Source organism: Engystomops pustulosus, chromosome 1 (genome assembly GCF_040894005.1).
Source record: "Engystomops pustulosus chromosome 1, aEngPut4.maternal, whole genome shotgun sequence".
NCBI lineage: Eukaryota > Metazoa > Chordata > Amphibia > Anura > Leptodactylidae > Engystomops > Engystomops pustulosus.
This window is the reverse complement of record NC_092411.1, coordinates 281990271-282006067: the sequence shown is the minus strand read 5'-3', so window position 1 is coordinate 282006067 and position 15797 is coordinate 281990271. Positions and strand designations below refer to the sequence as shown.

General features: G+C 49.8%; 1 protein-coding gene across 1 annotated transcript in view; it reads left to right on the top strand.

The window, feature by feature from the left end:
- Positions 1–393: 393 nt before the first annotated feature.
- The window catches only part of ATRN (attractin), an 81980-nt gene continuing 66576 nt past the window's right edge, over positions 394–15797 (top strand). The window contains exon 1 of the mRNA XM_072126344.1: positions 394–683. Coding sequence (XP_071982445.1) covers positions 508–683 — 176 coding nt within the window. The 5' untranslated portion in view covers positions 394–507. The remainder of the gene's footprint in view (positions 684–15797) is intronic.

The following is a 15797-nucleotide window of genomic DNA, read 5'->3' as shown; positions in this document are numbered from 1 at the left end:
CTATCCCCCTCACAGGTGATTATTATACAGTCTATCCCCCTCTCAGGTGATTATTATACAGTCTATCCTCCTCACAGGTGATTATTATACAGTCTATCCTCCTCACAGGTGATTATTATACAGTCTATCCCCCTCACAGGTGATTATTATACAGTCTCCTCCTCACAGGTGATTATTATACAGCCTATCCTCCTCACAGGTGATTATTATACAGTCTATCCTCCTCACAGGTGATTATTATACAGTCTATCCCCCTCTCAGGTGATTATTATACAGTCTATCCTCCGCACAGGTGATGGGGACGTCCTCCGGAGCAGTCCACTGTGGCTCAGCAGGGCGACAGCTGACGCACCCCTGCAGTCCCTCAGAATGGTCGCTTCTGGCGTGGAGCGCAGCGTCACGTGACAGCGCGGAGCCCCGCCCCCGGGTCAGGCCTGGCAGCCCGGTGACGACATCCGTGTGAGCGCAGGAGAGACCCGGAGCGAGAGCGCCGGCCCCGGGGGAGACATGCGGACTGCGGGGCTGCTGCTCCTCGTCCTGCTCCAGCTCTCCGTGCCCGCGCTGCACGCCAAGGACTGTGACAAGCCCTGTGTGAACGGCGTGTGCCAGAGCAGCAGCGGGCAGTGCCTGTGCGATCCCGGCTGGACCGGAGAGCAGTGCCAACACTGCGGGGGCCGCTTCAGGTGAGTGCGAGCTCACACTGCACTCTGTATACAGTGTATATAGTGTGTGTACAGTGTGTGTGTGTGTACAGCGTGTGTGTATGTGCACAGCGTGTGTGTATGTGCTGTGTGTGTGTACAGTGTATGTGCTGTGTGTGTGTGTACAGTGTATGCGCTGTGTGTGTGTGTGTACAGTGTATGCGCTGTGTGTGTGTTCAGTGTATGCGCTGTGTGTGTGTGTACTGTGTATGTGCTGTATGTGTGTGTACTGTGTATGTGCTGTGTGTGTGTGTGTGTACAGTGTATGTGCTGTGTGTGTGTGTACAGTGTATGTGCTGTGTGTGTGTGTACAGTGTATGTGCTGTGTGTGTACAGTGTATGTGCTGTATGTGTGTGTACTGTGTATGTGCTGTGTGTGTGTGTGTGTACAGTGTATGTGCTGTGTGTGTGTACAGTGTATGTGCTGTGTGTGTGTGTACAGTGTATGTGCTGTGTGTGTGTGTACAGTGTATGCGCTGTGTGTGTGTGTACAGTGTATGTGCTGTGTGTGTGTGTACAGTGTATGTGCTGTGTGTGTGTGTACAGTGTATGTGCTGTGTGTGTGTGTACAGTGTATGTGCTGTGTGTGTGTGTACAGTGTATGTGCTGTGTGTGTGTGTACAGTGTATGTGCTGTGTGTGTGTGTACAGTGTATGTGCTGTGTGTGTGTGTACAGTGTATGTGCTGTGTGTGTGTGTACAGTGTATGTGCTGTGTGTGTGTGTACAGTGTATGTGCTGTGTGTGTGTGTACAGTGTATGTGCTGTGTGTGTGTGTACAGTGTATGTGCTGTGTGTGTGTGTACAGTGTATGTGCTGTGTGTGTGTGTACAGTGTATGTGCTGTGTGTGTGTGTACAGTGTATGTGCTGTGTGTGTGTGTACAGTGTATGTGCTGTGTGTGTGTACAGTGTATGTGCTGTGTGTGTGTGTACAGTGTATGTGCTGTGTGTGTGTGTACAGTGTATGTGCTGTGTGTGTGTGTACAGTGTATGTGCTGTGTGTGTGTACAGTGTATGTGCTGTGTGTGTGTACAGTGTATGTGCTGTGTGTGTACAGTGTATGTGCTGTGTGTGTGTGTACAGTGTATGTGCTGTATGTGTGTGTACTGTGTATGTGCTGTGTGTGTGTGTACAGTGTATGTGCTGTGTATGTGCTGTGTGTGTGTACAGTGTATGTGCTGTGTGTGTGTACAGTGTATGTGCTGTGTGTGTGTACAGTGTATGTGCTGTGTGTGTGTGTACAGTGTATGTGCTGTGTGTGTGTACAGTGTATGTGCTGTGTGTGTGTACAGTGTATGTGCTGTGTGTGTGTACAGTGTATGTGCTGTGTGTGTGTGTACAGTGTATGTGCTGTGTGTGTGTACAGTGTATGTGCTGTGTGTGTGTACAGTGTATGTGCTGTGTGTGTGTGTACAGTGTATGTGCTGTGTGTGTGTACAGTGTATGTGCTGTGTGTGTGTACAGTGTATGTGCTGTGTGTGTGTGTACAGTGTATGTGCTGTGTGTGTGTGTACAGTGTATGTGCTGTGTGTGTGTGTACAGTGTATGTGCTGTGTGTGTGTACAGTGTATGTGCTGTGTGTGTGTGTACAGTGTATGTGCTGTGTGTGTGTGTACAGTGTATGTGCTGTGTGTGTGTGTACAGTGTATGTGCTGTGTGTGTGTGTACAGTGTATGTGCTGTGTGTGTGTGTGTACAGTGTATGTGCTGTGTGTGTGTACAGTGTATGTGCTGTGTGTGTGTGTGTACAGTGTATGTGCTGTGTGTGTGTGTGTACAGTGTATGTGCTGTGTGTGTGTGTACAGTGTATGTGCTGTGTGTGTGTGTACAGTGTATGTGCTGTGTGTGTGTACAGTGTATGTGCTGTGTGTGTGTACAGTGTATGCGCTGTGTGTGTGTACAGTGTATGCGCTGTGTGTGTGTGTGTACAGTGTATGCGCTGTGTGTGTGTGTGTACAGTGTATGCGCTGTGTGTGTGTGTGTACAGTGTATGCGCTGTGTGTGTACAGTGTATGCGCTGTGTGTGTACAGTGTATGCGCTGTGTGTGTACAGTGTATGCGCTGTGTGTGTACAGTGTATGCGCTGTGTGTGTACAGTGTATGCGCTGTGTGTGTACAGTGTATGCGCTGTGTGTGTACAGTGTATGCGCTGTGTGTGTACAGTGTATGCGCTGTGTGTGTACAGTGTATGCGCTGTGTGTGTACAGTGTATGCGCTGTGTGTGTACAGTGTATGCGCTGTGTGTGTACAGTGTATGCGCTGTGTGTGTGTGTACAGTGTATGCGCTGTGTGTACAGTGTATGCGCTGTGTGTGTGTACAGTGTATGCGCTGTGTGTGTGTACAGTGTATGCGCTGTGTGTGTGTACAGTGTATGCGCTGTGCGTGTGTGTACAGTGTATGCGCTGTGCTGTGTGTGTACAGTGTATGCGCTGTGCTGTGTGTGTACAGTGTATGCGCTGTGTGTGTGTGTGTACAGTGTATGCGCTGTGTGTGTGTGTGTACAGTGTATGCGCTGTGTGTGTGTGTGTACAGTGTATGCGCTGTGTGTGTGTGTGTACAGTGTATGCGCTGTGTGTGTGTGTGTACAGTGTATGCGCTGTGTGTGTGTGTGTACAGTGTATGCGCTGTGTGTGTGTGTGTACAGTGTATGCGCTGTGTGTGTGTGTGTACAGTGTATGCGCTGTGTGTGTGTGTGTGTGTACAGTGTATGCGCTGTGTGTGTGTGTGTGTGTACAGTGTATGCGCTGTGTGTGTGTGCGTGTGTGTACAGTGTATGCGCTGTGTGTGTGCGTACAGTGTATGCGCTGTGTGTGTGCGTGTGTGTACAGTGTATGCGCTGTGTGTGTGCGTGTGTGTACAGTGTATGCGCTGTGTGTGTGCAGTGTATGCGCTGTGTGTGTGTGTGCAGTGTATGGGTCGTGGTTACATAGTGTGTTGTGCCGTGTGTATGTATTGTGTGTGCAGTGCGTGTATCCTTTGCCCCACCGGCACATGACACAGTGAATTTACTGAGTGTCTGTGTCATCCTAGTAAATGTCTCATCACTTGTTGTTTCTGGCGCAGGCTCTAGCAAAAGTGCTTCTATACCGCGCTATACAACCTGCCGTATTGTGCTTCTATACTGCGCTATACAACCTGCCGTACCGTGCTTCTATACTGCGCTACACAACCTGCCGTACCGTGCTTCTATACTGCGCTACACATCCTGCCGTACCGTGCTTCTATACTGCTCTATACAACCTGCCGTACAGTGCTTCTATACCGTGCTATACATCCTGCCGTACCGTGCTTCTATACCGCGCTACACAACCTGCCGTACCGTGCTTCTATACCGCGCTACACAACCTGCCGTACAGTGCTTCTATACCGTGCTATACATCCTGCCGTACCGTGCTTCTATACCGCGCTACACATCCTGCCGTACCGTGCTTCTATACTGCGCTACACAACCTGCCGTATCGTGCTTCTATACTGCGCTATACATCCTGCCGTACCGTGCTTCTATACTGCGCTACACAACCTGCCGTACCGTGCTTCTATACCGCGCTACACATCCTGCCGTACCGTGCTTCTATACTGCGCTACACATCCTGCCGTACCGTGCTTCTATACCGCGCTACACAACCTGCCGTACTGTGCTTCTATACCGCGCTACACAACCTGCCGTACCGTGCTTCTATACCGCGCTACACAACCTGCCGTACCGTGCTTCTATACTGCTCTATACAACCTGCCGTACCGTGCTTCTATACTGCGCTACACATCCTGCCGTACTGTGCTTCTATACTGCGCTATACATCCTGCCGTACTGTGCTTTTATACTCTGCTATACATCCTGCCGTACTGTGCTTCTATACCGCGCTACACAACCTGCCGTACCGTACTTCTATACTGCGCTACACATCCTGCCGTACTGTGCTTCTATACTGCGCTATACATCCTGCCGTACTGTGCTTTTATACTCTGCTATACATCCTGCCGTACTGTGCTTCTATACTGCGCTACACATCCTGCCGTACTGTGCTTCTATACTGCGCTACACAACCTGCCGTACTGTGCTTCTATACTGCGCTACACAACCTGCCGTACTGTACTTCTATACCGCGCTACACAACCTGCCGTACCGTGCTTCTATACCGTGCTATACATCCTGCCGTACAGTGCTTCTATACCGTGCTATACATCCTGCCGTACTGTGCTTCTATACTGCGCTACACATCCTGCCGTACTGTGCTTCTATACTGCGCTACACAACCTGCCGTACTGTGCTTCTATACCGCGCTACACAACCTGCCGTACTGTGCTTCTATACTGCGCTATACATCCTGCCGTACTGTGCTTCTATACCGCGCTACACAACCTGCCGTACTGTGCTTCTATACCGCGCTACACAACCTGCCGTACTGTGCTTCTATACTGCGCTATACATCCTGCCGTACTGCGCTTCTATACTGCGCTACACATCCTGCCGTACTGTGCTTCTATACTGCGCTACACAACCTGCCGTACTGTGCTTCTATACTGCGCTACACAACCTGCCGTACTGTGCTTCTATACTGCGCTATACATCCTGCCGTACCGTGCTTCTATAATGGGCTACACATCCTGCCGTACTGTGCTTCTATATTGCGCTATACATCCTGCCGTACTGTGCTTCTATACTCTGCTATACAACCTGCCGTACCGTGCTTCTATACTGCGCTACACAACCTGCCGTACTGTGCTTCTATACTGCGCTACACAACCTGCCGTACCGTGCTTCTATACTGCGCTACACAACCTGCCGTACTGTGCTTCTATACTGCGCTATACATCCTGCCGTACCGTGCTTCTATACCGCGCTACACATCCTGCCGTACCGTGCTTCTATAATGGGCTACACATCCTGCCGTACCGCGCTTCTATACTCTGCTATACATCATGCCGTACTGTGCTTCTATACTGCGCTACACATCCTGCCGTACTGTGCTTCTATACTGTGCTACACAACCTGCCGTACCGTGCTTCTATACTGCGCTATACATCCTGCCGTACCGTGCTTCTATTCTGCGCTACACAACCTGCCGTACTGTGCTTCTATACCGCGCTATACATCCTGCCGTACCGTGCTTCTATACCGCGCTACACATCCTGCCGTACCGCGCTTCTATACCGCGCTACACAACCTGCCGTACCGTGCTTCTATACTGCTCTATACAACCTGCCGTACCGTGCTTCTATACTGCGCTACACATCCTGCCGTACCGTGCTTCTATACTGCTCTATACAACCTGCCGTACAGTGCTTCTATACCGCGCTACACAACCTGCCGTACTGTGCTTCTATACCGCGCTACACAACCTGCCGTACTGCGCTTCTATACCGCGCTACACATCCTGCCGTACCGTGCTTCTATACTGCGCTACACAACCTGCCGTACTGTGCTTCTATACCGCGCTACACAACCTGCCGTACTGTGCTTCTATACCGCGCTACACAACCTGCCGTACTGTGCTTCTATACTGCGCTACACAACCTGCCGTACCGTGCTTCTATACTGCGCTATACATCCTGCCGTACTGTGCTTCTATACTGCGCTATACATCCTGCCGTACCGTGCTTCTATACTGCGCTACACAACCTGCCGTACCGTGCTTCTATACCGCGCTACACATCCTGCCGTACCGTGCTTCTATACTGCGCTACACATCCTGCCGTACCGTGCTTCTATACCGCGCTACACAACCTGCCGTACTGTGCTTCTATACCGCGCTACACAACCTGCCGTACCGTGCTTCTATACTGCTCTATACAACCTGTCGTACCGTGCTTCTATACTGCGCTACACAACCTGCCGTACTGTGCTTCTATACTGCGCTACACATCCTGCCGTACTGTGCTTTTATACTCTGCTATACATCCTGCCGTACTGTGCTTCTATACTGCGCTACACATCCTGCCGTACTGTGCTTCTATACTGCGCTACACAACCTACCGTACTGTGCTTCTATACTGCGCTACACAACCTGCCGTACTGTGCTTCTATACTGCTCTATACAACCTGTCGTACCGTGCTTCTATACTGCGCTACACAACCTGCCGTACTGTGCTTCTATACTGCGCTACACATCCTGCCGTACTGTGCTTCTATACTGCGCTATACATCCTGCCGTACTGTGCTTTTATACTCTGCTATACATCCTGCCGTACTGTGCTTCTATACTGCGCTACACATCCTGCCGTACTGTGCTTCTATACTGCGCTACACAACCTACCGTACTGTGCTTCTATACTGCGCTACACAACCTGCCGTACCGTGCTTCTATACCGCGCTACACAACCTGCCGTACCGTGCTTCTATACCGCGCTATACATCCTGCCGTACTGTGCTTCTATACTGCGCTACACAACCTGCCGTACTGTGCTTCTATACTGCGCTACACAACCTGCCGTACTGTGCTTCTATACCGCGCTACACATCCTGCCGTACTGTGCTTCTATACTGCGCTATACATCCTGCCGTACTGCGCTTCTATACTGCGCTACACAACCTGCCGTACTGTGCTTCTATACTGCGCTACACAACCAGCCGTACTGTGCTTCTATACCGCGCTACACAACCTGCCGTACCGTGCTTCTATACCGCGCTACACAACCTGCCGTACCGTGCTTCTATACCGCGCTACACATCCTGCCGTACTGTGCTTCTATACTGCGCTACACAACCTGCCGTACTGTGCTTCTATACTGCGCTACACAACCTGCCGTACTGTGCTTCTATACTGCGCTATACATCCTGCCGTACTGTGCTTCTATACTGCGCTATACATCCTGCCGTACTGTGCTTCTATACTGCGCTACACAACCTGCCGTACTGTGCTTCTATACTGCGCTATACATCCTGCCGTACTGTGCTTCTATACTGCGCTATACATCCTGCCGTACTGTGCTTCTATACTGCGCTACACAACCTGCCGTACTGTGCTTCTATACTGCGCTACACAACCTGCCGTACTGTGCCTCTATACTGCGCTACACATCCTGCCGTACTGTGCTTCTATACTGCGCTATACATCCTGCCGTACTGTGCTTCTATACTGCGCTATACATCCTGCCGTACTGTGCTTCTATACCGCGCTACACATCCTGCCGTACTGTGCTTCTATACCGCGCTATACATCCTGCCGTACTGTGCTTCTATACCGCGCTATACATCCTGCCGTACCGTGCTTCTATACTGCGCTACACAACCTGCCGTACTGTGCTTCTATACTGCGCTATACATCCTGCCGTACCGTGCTTCTATACTGCGCTATACATCCTGCCGTACTGTGCTTCTATACTCTGCTATACAACCTGCCGTACCGTGCTTCTATACTGCGCTACACATCCTGCCGTACTGTGCTTCTATACTGCGCTATACAACCTGCCGTACTGTGCTTCTATACTGCGCTATACAACCTGCCGTACTGTGCTTCTATACCGCGCTACACATCCTGCCACACTTTATCTTCCTACTGTAGAGAGCAGTATACGCTCAGCGGAGGCCAGCAGAGCACATAGGGGACGGATGTCACTGTATGGTATCCATCCCCGGCCTCCGCTGATTGTTTCTTCACTGATTAGGTTAAGTCACTGGGGAGACAGTCTGCGTGTTGGTAGAAGCCAATCACTGGTTGCTACAGATGTGAACTTCTTCTTTACGAGGACTGGAAGAGGCACCTCACTGTATGAGCAATCGTTGGGACACGTTGCGATGCCAGGAAACCTCCTTACACTGGATGGGGACCTGGAGGTGTGAATGCCGGCATAGAATGACTGGTAGTTTCCAGCCTGACGGGCGGCATCTTGCCTGGCGCTGATTAGATTGCATGTAATCTGTGATGATATAAGATACGGGCGGCGCTGCGGATCACATGATTGTATAATCCCATCTCCCCGCAGCACTACACGTGTCCATTATACAGAACCAGCGCACCATAGAGGAAACTGGAGCTGCTGCAGAACCTCCAGTCACGCACCGCCTCTGATTTACAAGATCTTCACTAATGAGGCAATAATCCTCTATTGACCTTAAACTTTTCACAGCTGAGGGTTTGCTACAATCACATGCAGTCCAGCCTGGGTGATGTATCAAACTGGAATGCAGGTGGTGGAGCTCACAGAGCATTTTCTGCACAGGATATGATGTAAGGAGCCCCACAGGTGGCGTTTATAGGGGTTTTCCTTTCCATAGATGTCCTCCCGTTTCGGGTATCTGCCCCCTCATGTCCTCCCGTTTCGGGTATCTGCCCCCTCATGTCCTCCCGTTTCGGGTATCTGCCCCCTCATGTCCTCCCGTTTCGGGTATCTTCCCCCTCATGTCCTCCCGTTTCGGGTATCTGCCCCCTCATGTCCTCCCGTTTCGGGTATCTGCCCCCTCATGTCCTCCCGTTTCGGGTATCTGCCCCCTCATGTCCTCCCGTTTCGGGTATCTGCCCCCTCATGTCCTCCCGTTTCGGGTATCTGCCCCCTCATGTCCTCCCGTTTCGGGTATCTGCCCCCTCATGTCCTCCCGTTTCGGGTATCTGCCCCCTCATGTCCTCCCGTTTCGGGTATCTGCCCCCTCATGTCCTCCCGTTTCGGGTATCTGCCCCCTCATGTCCTCCCGTTTCGGGTATCTGCCCCCTCATGTCCTCCCGTTTCGGGTATCTGCCCCCTCATGTCCTCCCGTTTCGGGTTTCTGCCCCCTCATGTCCTCCCGTTTCGGGTTTCTGCCCCCTCATGTCCTCCCGTTTCGGGTTTCTGCCCCCTCATGTCCTCCCGTTTCGGGTTTCTGCCCCCTCATGTCCTCCCGTTTCGGGTTTCTGCCCCCTCATGTCCTCCCGTTTCGGGTTTCTGCCCCCTCATGTCCTAAGGATCCTCTAAATTGCATGAAAAAAACCCTTCAGCAGAAGTAGGGATTTCTATGTTGCCTCGGGTCCTGGCATCATGGGTCATGGCTCCTTATGTGGACACGGTTGGGGCGGCGCGCCTGGGGCGGAGGTGGTGGCGAGTGGGGAACCAACTGTTACAATGAGAAACCATTCTGTAACAGGAGCCGGTTTTTACTCGCTTTGACTTTTACAATTGTATTATGTTACTACAGACTGCGCTGATGGGCGGCTTAGATTGGTTTTTATGTAACAGTATAAAAACCAAATATTGTAGTTAAAAAAAAAACATACTTTATCCTTCGCTCTGTGTCCCGCGCCGTCGTCCCTCGGTGCTGGGCTCCTGTTTGTTTACAGGGACACAGCACCTCAGCTCTAAAAACCTCACCCCCACCCGTCCCCTGTCCCAGCGCCTGATACAGCTGCAGCTTCCCCCGGCTGGGGCTGGGTATTACCTGCTGTCCTATATCGTGCAGTATTATGAGTTTATATATCATCTGTTATATTGCCCTGTTATATCAGTCTCTGTAAACTTTTGCTTTATGCCCTGTGATGCGAGTGCTGACTGTTTTATCTCACTGTAAAATCTTTTATGGTCGTCCTCGCTGGATTACTGGAGCCTAATAACCGGGTGTCACAACTCGCTGCGTCACAATGTCCTACTTATTATAGGACTGAATTAGGAAACATGACGTCATCTAAGGAGAGGGCCGGGAGACCTTCTAAACTTAGTATATTCTTGTTATTGTTTATGTTCTTGTACATAGGGGGCAGTGTTATAGTAGTTATATTCTTGTACATAGGGGGCAGTATTATAGTAGTTATATTCCTGTACATAGAGGGCAGTATTATAGTAGTTATATTCTTGTACATAGGGGGTAGTATTATAGTAGTTATATTCCTGTACATAGGGGGCAGTATTATAGTAGTTATATTCTTGTACATAGGGGGTAGTATTATAGTAGTTATATTCCTGTACATAGAGGGCAGTATTATAGTAGTTATATTCCTGTACATAGGGGGCAGTATTATAGTAGTTATATTCTTGTACATAGGGGGCAATTTTTATTAGTAAAAAACAAACATAAATACAGAAATACTTTTCCATCAAAATAAATCATAGATCATTCAGTATAAATCATACATGTTCATAAAAAATAAAATGTATATTAAATGTAACTTAAGAGTCCATTTTAGCTGAAAGGGAAACAAAAAAAACAGAAAAAAAACAAATGCTTCCACATTATATAATCAGACATATTTCACTCCAGATGAATGTTCCTCCAAAGTCTTATATTCTCCCCCTTTTTCCTGACCTCTAATGACCGGATCCACCTGAGCTCGGACATGATGAGACTTATGGCCTTATGATGGTGGAAGTCCTCGCTATGGATGGACACTCTGGTTCTCATGTGCCAGTGGTAGTACTTGATGACCTGGATCACTATATACATGGTCTCCTGGTTGGTGTTACTTACAGTATGTGTCACACCATAGAGGATCTCTGGGTACCTGAGGGACTGCAGTGATGTTAGTCTTAGCTTGGTGGATATGTCACGCCAGATATTCCGTCCACCCCAGCACTCTGATATAAAATGGACCATAGTCTCCTCTGTCTGACACCCGAGGGGACACATACGATCTACCATACTGAGGAACTTAAGATTCCCCCTGACAAACAGTTTCCCCTGTAATGAGAGCCAGGCGATGTCACGAAACTTATGGGGCAGCCTCCGACCATTCAGAAACCTCAGGCTGTCCTTTAGGGTGGTGGTTGGACAGTCTGGAAGTGCCAGCTGCAGAGAATAGAAGGTCCTACAGACTCTGGAGTACAGATCTCTCCTGGTATTACTTTCAATAAAAGACTTATCTATCCCCCATTTCCGTAAACACCTGAGACCATACTCCAGATACTGGGGGAGGAAGCCAGGAGTCCATCGGCCCCTCTTGAGACTGCCGCCTCGCACCCAAGACTCTGCAAAAGGCAATATCCAGTCCCTGACACTACTTACCCACAGGAGACCATTATTTGAGTCCAGGCTACCGAAATTAACTTTCAGAAACACTGAGTCAAAGAAGACCCTTGGATTTAACATATCCAGCCCACCCTCTCTCCTCTGCAGGTAGGTGATCCCTCTTTTTACTGGGTTCAACCTGTTCCCCCATAAAAGTTGGAAGAACAGGCTAAAGAGCCTAGCGGAGGAAGATTCTGGCAAAGGAAAGACAACAGAGACGTAGAGGAAGACAGGGACCAGGTAAGTCTTCAGCAGAGCAACCCTTTCTCTATAGGTCAGCCTCCAGTTCTTCCATCGCTGAACCTTTACATTTCCGGCTTCCAACTTCTCCCCCCAATTTAGTGCAGAATTATCTTCCCTCCCGAATTTAACCCCAAGGATTTTAATATGGGTGGAGGCCTTTACAAACTGTGGCAGATCAAAGCCAGGAGCAGTATCCAATGTCCAGAAAGCTTGACTCTTCTCAAGATTGACCAGAGACCCGGAGGCCTCTGAGTAACTTCTGATGGCTGCAGACAACATCTCCACCTCACGAGGTTCAGATATCACCACAGTCACATCATCCGCGTAGGCAACAACATCCAGGGGCAAGCAATGGGGGACCTGCACCCCCTGAAAATCACACCGCTGCAGTGATCTCAGGAATGGATCTATAGCAAACACATACAGCAGTGGACTCAGGGGGCAGCCCTGCCTCACCCCCGCCTCTACCCTGAAAGTGTCACCCTGCCAACCATTGATCAGAGGAAAGCTCTTCGCCTCTCTATATAAAGTTCTCAGCCAATCCACAAATTCTCCCGGAATACCGTACTTTGATAAAGTTGCCCATAGATAATCGTGGTCAACCCTGTCAAAGGCTTTAGCCTGGTCCAGACCTACAACATATCTCCCACACCTCAGAGCTTTACATCTCTCAAACATCTCCCTTATCGAGAGGACTGCTCCAGAGATGTTCCGCCCTCTTACTGTCCCGTACTGAGAGCCTGCCAACAGTGCCGGGGACAAACAGACTAATCTAGAAAAGAGGATTTTTGCCAGAATTTTCCTATCAACATTCAAGAGGGCGATGGGCCTCCAGTTCTTGATGTCACTTGGCTCTTTCCCTTTGGACAGCAGAATTAGCGATGAGACCCTCATGGATGGAGGCATCAGGTGATTTTCTAGACAATTTCTGTAAACATCCACAAGGATTGGAGCCAAGAGGTCTCTGAACTTCTTATAAAATTCTGCTGTAATACCATCTGGACCTGGTGCCTTCTTCAGATGTAACTTATCAATGGCCTCTTTTATCTCCTCCACTGTTATTTCTGCTGTCAAAGGAGAAAAGTCCAATTCTCTAGTATCAGGGCCTGGAGTTGCCTCCAAGAATTGGGTCACTTTTTCATTATCCAAAGCCTTCTTCTGAAACAAGTCAGTATAGTACGATCTCACCACTCCCAGGATACCCTCCCGAGACTCTTGTAAAACACCCTGGGAGTCAGTGAGACCTGCGATCAGTTTCTTCTCTACACGCTCCCGGCAATTCTCAAATGGATCCGGTGCCCCTCGGGTTCCATAGTCCCTTTCCACTACCAGGGAGGTGTACCTACTGTACTGATACTGTCTTATCTCAGATTTCAGCCGGTCAATCCTTTGTTGGTCATCCCCACCCGCCGAATAGAGTGACTCCAATTCTTTACGCAGTCTCAGATACTGGCTGTACTTACTTCTCCCCTTCTTAATTGACAGTTTCTGTAAGAGGGACCGGATCTCCTCCTTGACGTCCTCCCACCAGTCAGCCATGTTGTCATAAAAATCCACTCTGTCCAGTTGGTGCAGCAAAAAAGATGAAATGTATTCCTGGACAGAAATATCATCTAACAGACTAGAATTTAGTCTCCATAGTCCTCTTCCAACATCAGGATACTTAGAGGAACCCAAACAAAAATATAAGGCAAAGTGATCCGAATATGGGACATTCCTTTCCATTCTCTCACTGATGGCTTCAGTAGGACTTACCAGAGCGAGATCTATCCTGCTGCTGCGTCCTGCACAGGTGTAGGTGAACTTTGGACTCCTACCACCCTGTACAAAAACATCAGACAGGCCAGCCTGCTGAATAATACTGTTAAGGACCTTACAGTCTCTGGTAAGAGGCCTACTGTTCCTGTCCCTGGTGGTAGTGGTGGCATTAAAGTCCCCAGCCATGATGACAGGAATTGATGTGAACAGATAAGGCTTTACATCGTTAAAAAGCTGAGTCCTTTCGGTCACTGTCTGTGGGCCATAGATGTTAATGAGCCGGAGTCTTCTGCCTCTGATGGTGACCTCTAGCAGCAGGCACCGTCCCATCGATATCTCAGTGAGTCTGTGGACGGTGACATCATGGGTGTTAAACAAGATGGAGACCCCGGCATAAGGCTCCACAGCCAGCGACCAAAAGGAAGGACCAGACTGCCAATCTCTCTCCGCCTCTCGCATGAGACCCAAGGTGTTTAAACGGGTCTCCTGTAAGAAAAACACATCGGCATTGAGATATCTTAGATGATCATACACAACATGTCTGGTCCTTCTAGCCCTAATACTGTTTACATTACTGGTGATCACAGTAAGATGGAAGTCTGCCATTAGAAAAAGAAGAAGAAAGACCATCCCCATCATCATAAGTCAGAGTCAGAGTTATCTTCCTGACTACCGGTTTCCATATCCCATACTGACTGAGACTCGGCATGAAGGGGTTTCCTTTTTGTGGGAGGATCCCCCCCTGGATCATCATCATACTCCTCCATCATGCGCTTCAGTTCTCTCTCTATTTCCTCCTCTCCATCTGACTCGGACAGTACGCTGTACCTATTTGTGGTTACAGTAACATCAGCCTGACTCTGCATTTTCATTTTAGAGGGTTTTTGGACGGTGGTCCACGCACTCTCGGGTTTTCTGGTGCTCTTATCCTTCTTCCTCTTTTTAACACTATGATTTCCCCCAGTGGTCGGTGTCAGTTCGGGGGAAGGGACAGGCACTGGCTGCTCTATAGGCTGCTCCACTACCTCCATGTCTCCCTCTGTGTTACCTGTCCCTGGATGGTCCGGGGTAGCACCACTAATATCTGGGGTCTCTGGCACAGTACACACTGACCCTGACAATAGGGCCTCCTCCTCCTGCTCCTCTTCTGGTACATCTGCCCCTTCCATTAGGTCTTCATCGGGGAGGTCCCTACAGATGTTGTGCCAGGCTTCAGGACAGTCTCTGTGGGGGTGACCGATTTGACCACAAAGGTTGCATCTGATGGTCTGGCAGTTGGCGCTCACATGGCCGAGGTCCCCGCACAGGGTGCACTTCACTGTGGTGCAGTTACTTGCCACGTGACCTGATCTCCCACACCTAAAGCATAGCCTGGGCTGACCGACATAGAAACACACACCCTTCTCTCTGCCAATAAAGAAGGAGTTGGGGAGGTGATGGGTGATGTTCTGGTTCTGATGTAATTTAACCAGGACCCTCCACCCCCCGGTCCAGATCCCATCCTCATCCCTGGTCTTGGTCATGTCTGACATGAGGGTGCAATGTCTCTTGAGCCATATGATGATATCTTGAGGGGGGACAGACTCGTTCCAGAACATTATGGTGACAATCGCTGTATCTAGTTTGGAGATGGGAATGAAACTAAACTTGTTCCACCCCTCAGTATCTCTATAACGGGGTTGTTGAGCCCAGAAACGGTCCAGATTAGACATCAGCTTGAAGCTAATGTCATACCCCTGTCTGTCAGGCAGATTTATTACGGCCAGGATGTCGGCTGGCTGGAAACCCATCTGGGTGCATAACATATCCCTCACCACGTGCCTCCTGTCAGGCAGATCCTCCTTAGCCCCTCTATGCCTAAACCTGACAACGTTCCTCCTCTTGAAAGCCTGGCCGGTGTAATGGGTGCTAGAGGAGAAAAATGGGGAACCCCGACTCCATGCATTCCCTGATGACTGACCCCTGTCCTGCTGTAGGGGATGTGTGGGCCGGGGACCATCAGTAGTAGGGGGCTGCTGACCACCCGGACCATGGGGCTCTGCTGTCTGTGGTGTAACTAAGGGGGGGAACTCTTCAGCCGTAGATTGACCCGCTCCCTCCGCAACAACATCAGGGCCCTCTGTGTCTCCAGTTTCCATATACTGCACCTGAGATGCCTGCTCAGCTAGGACATTATCCACAGAGACATCA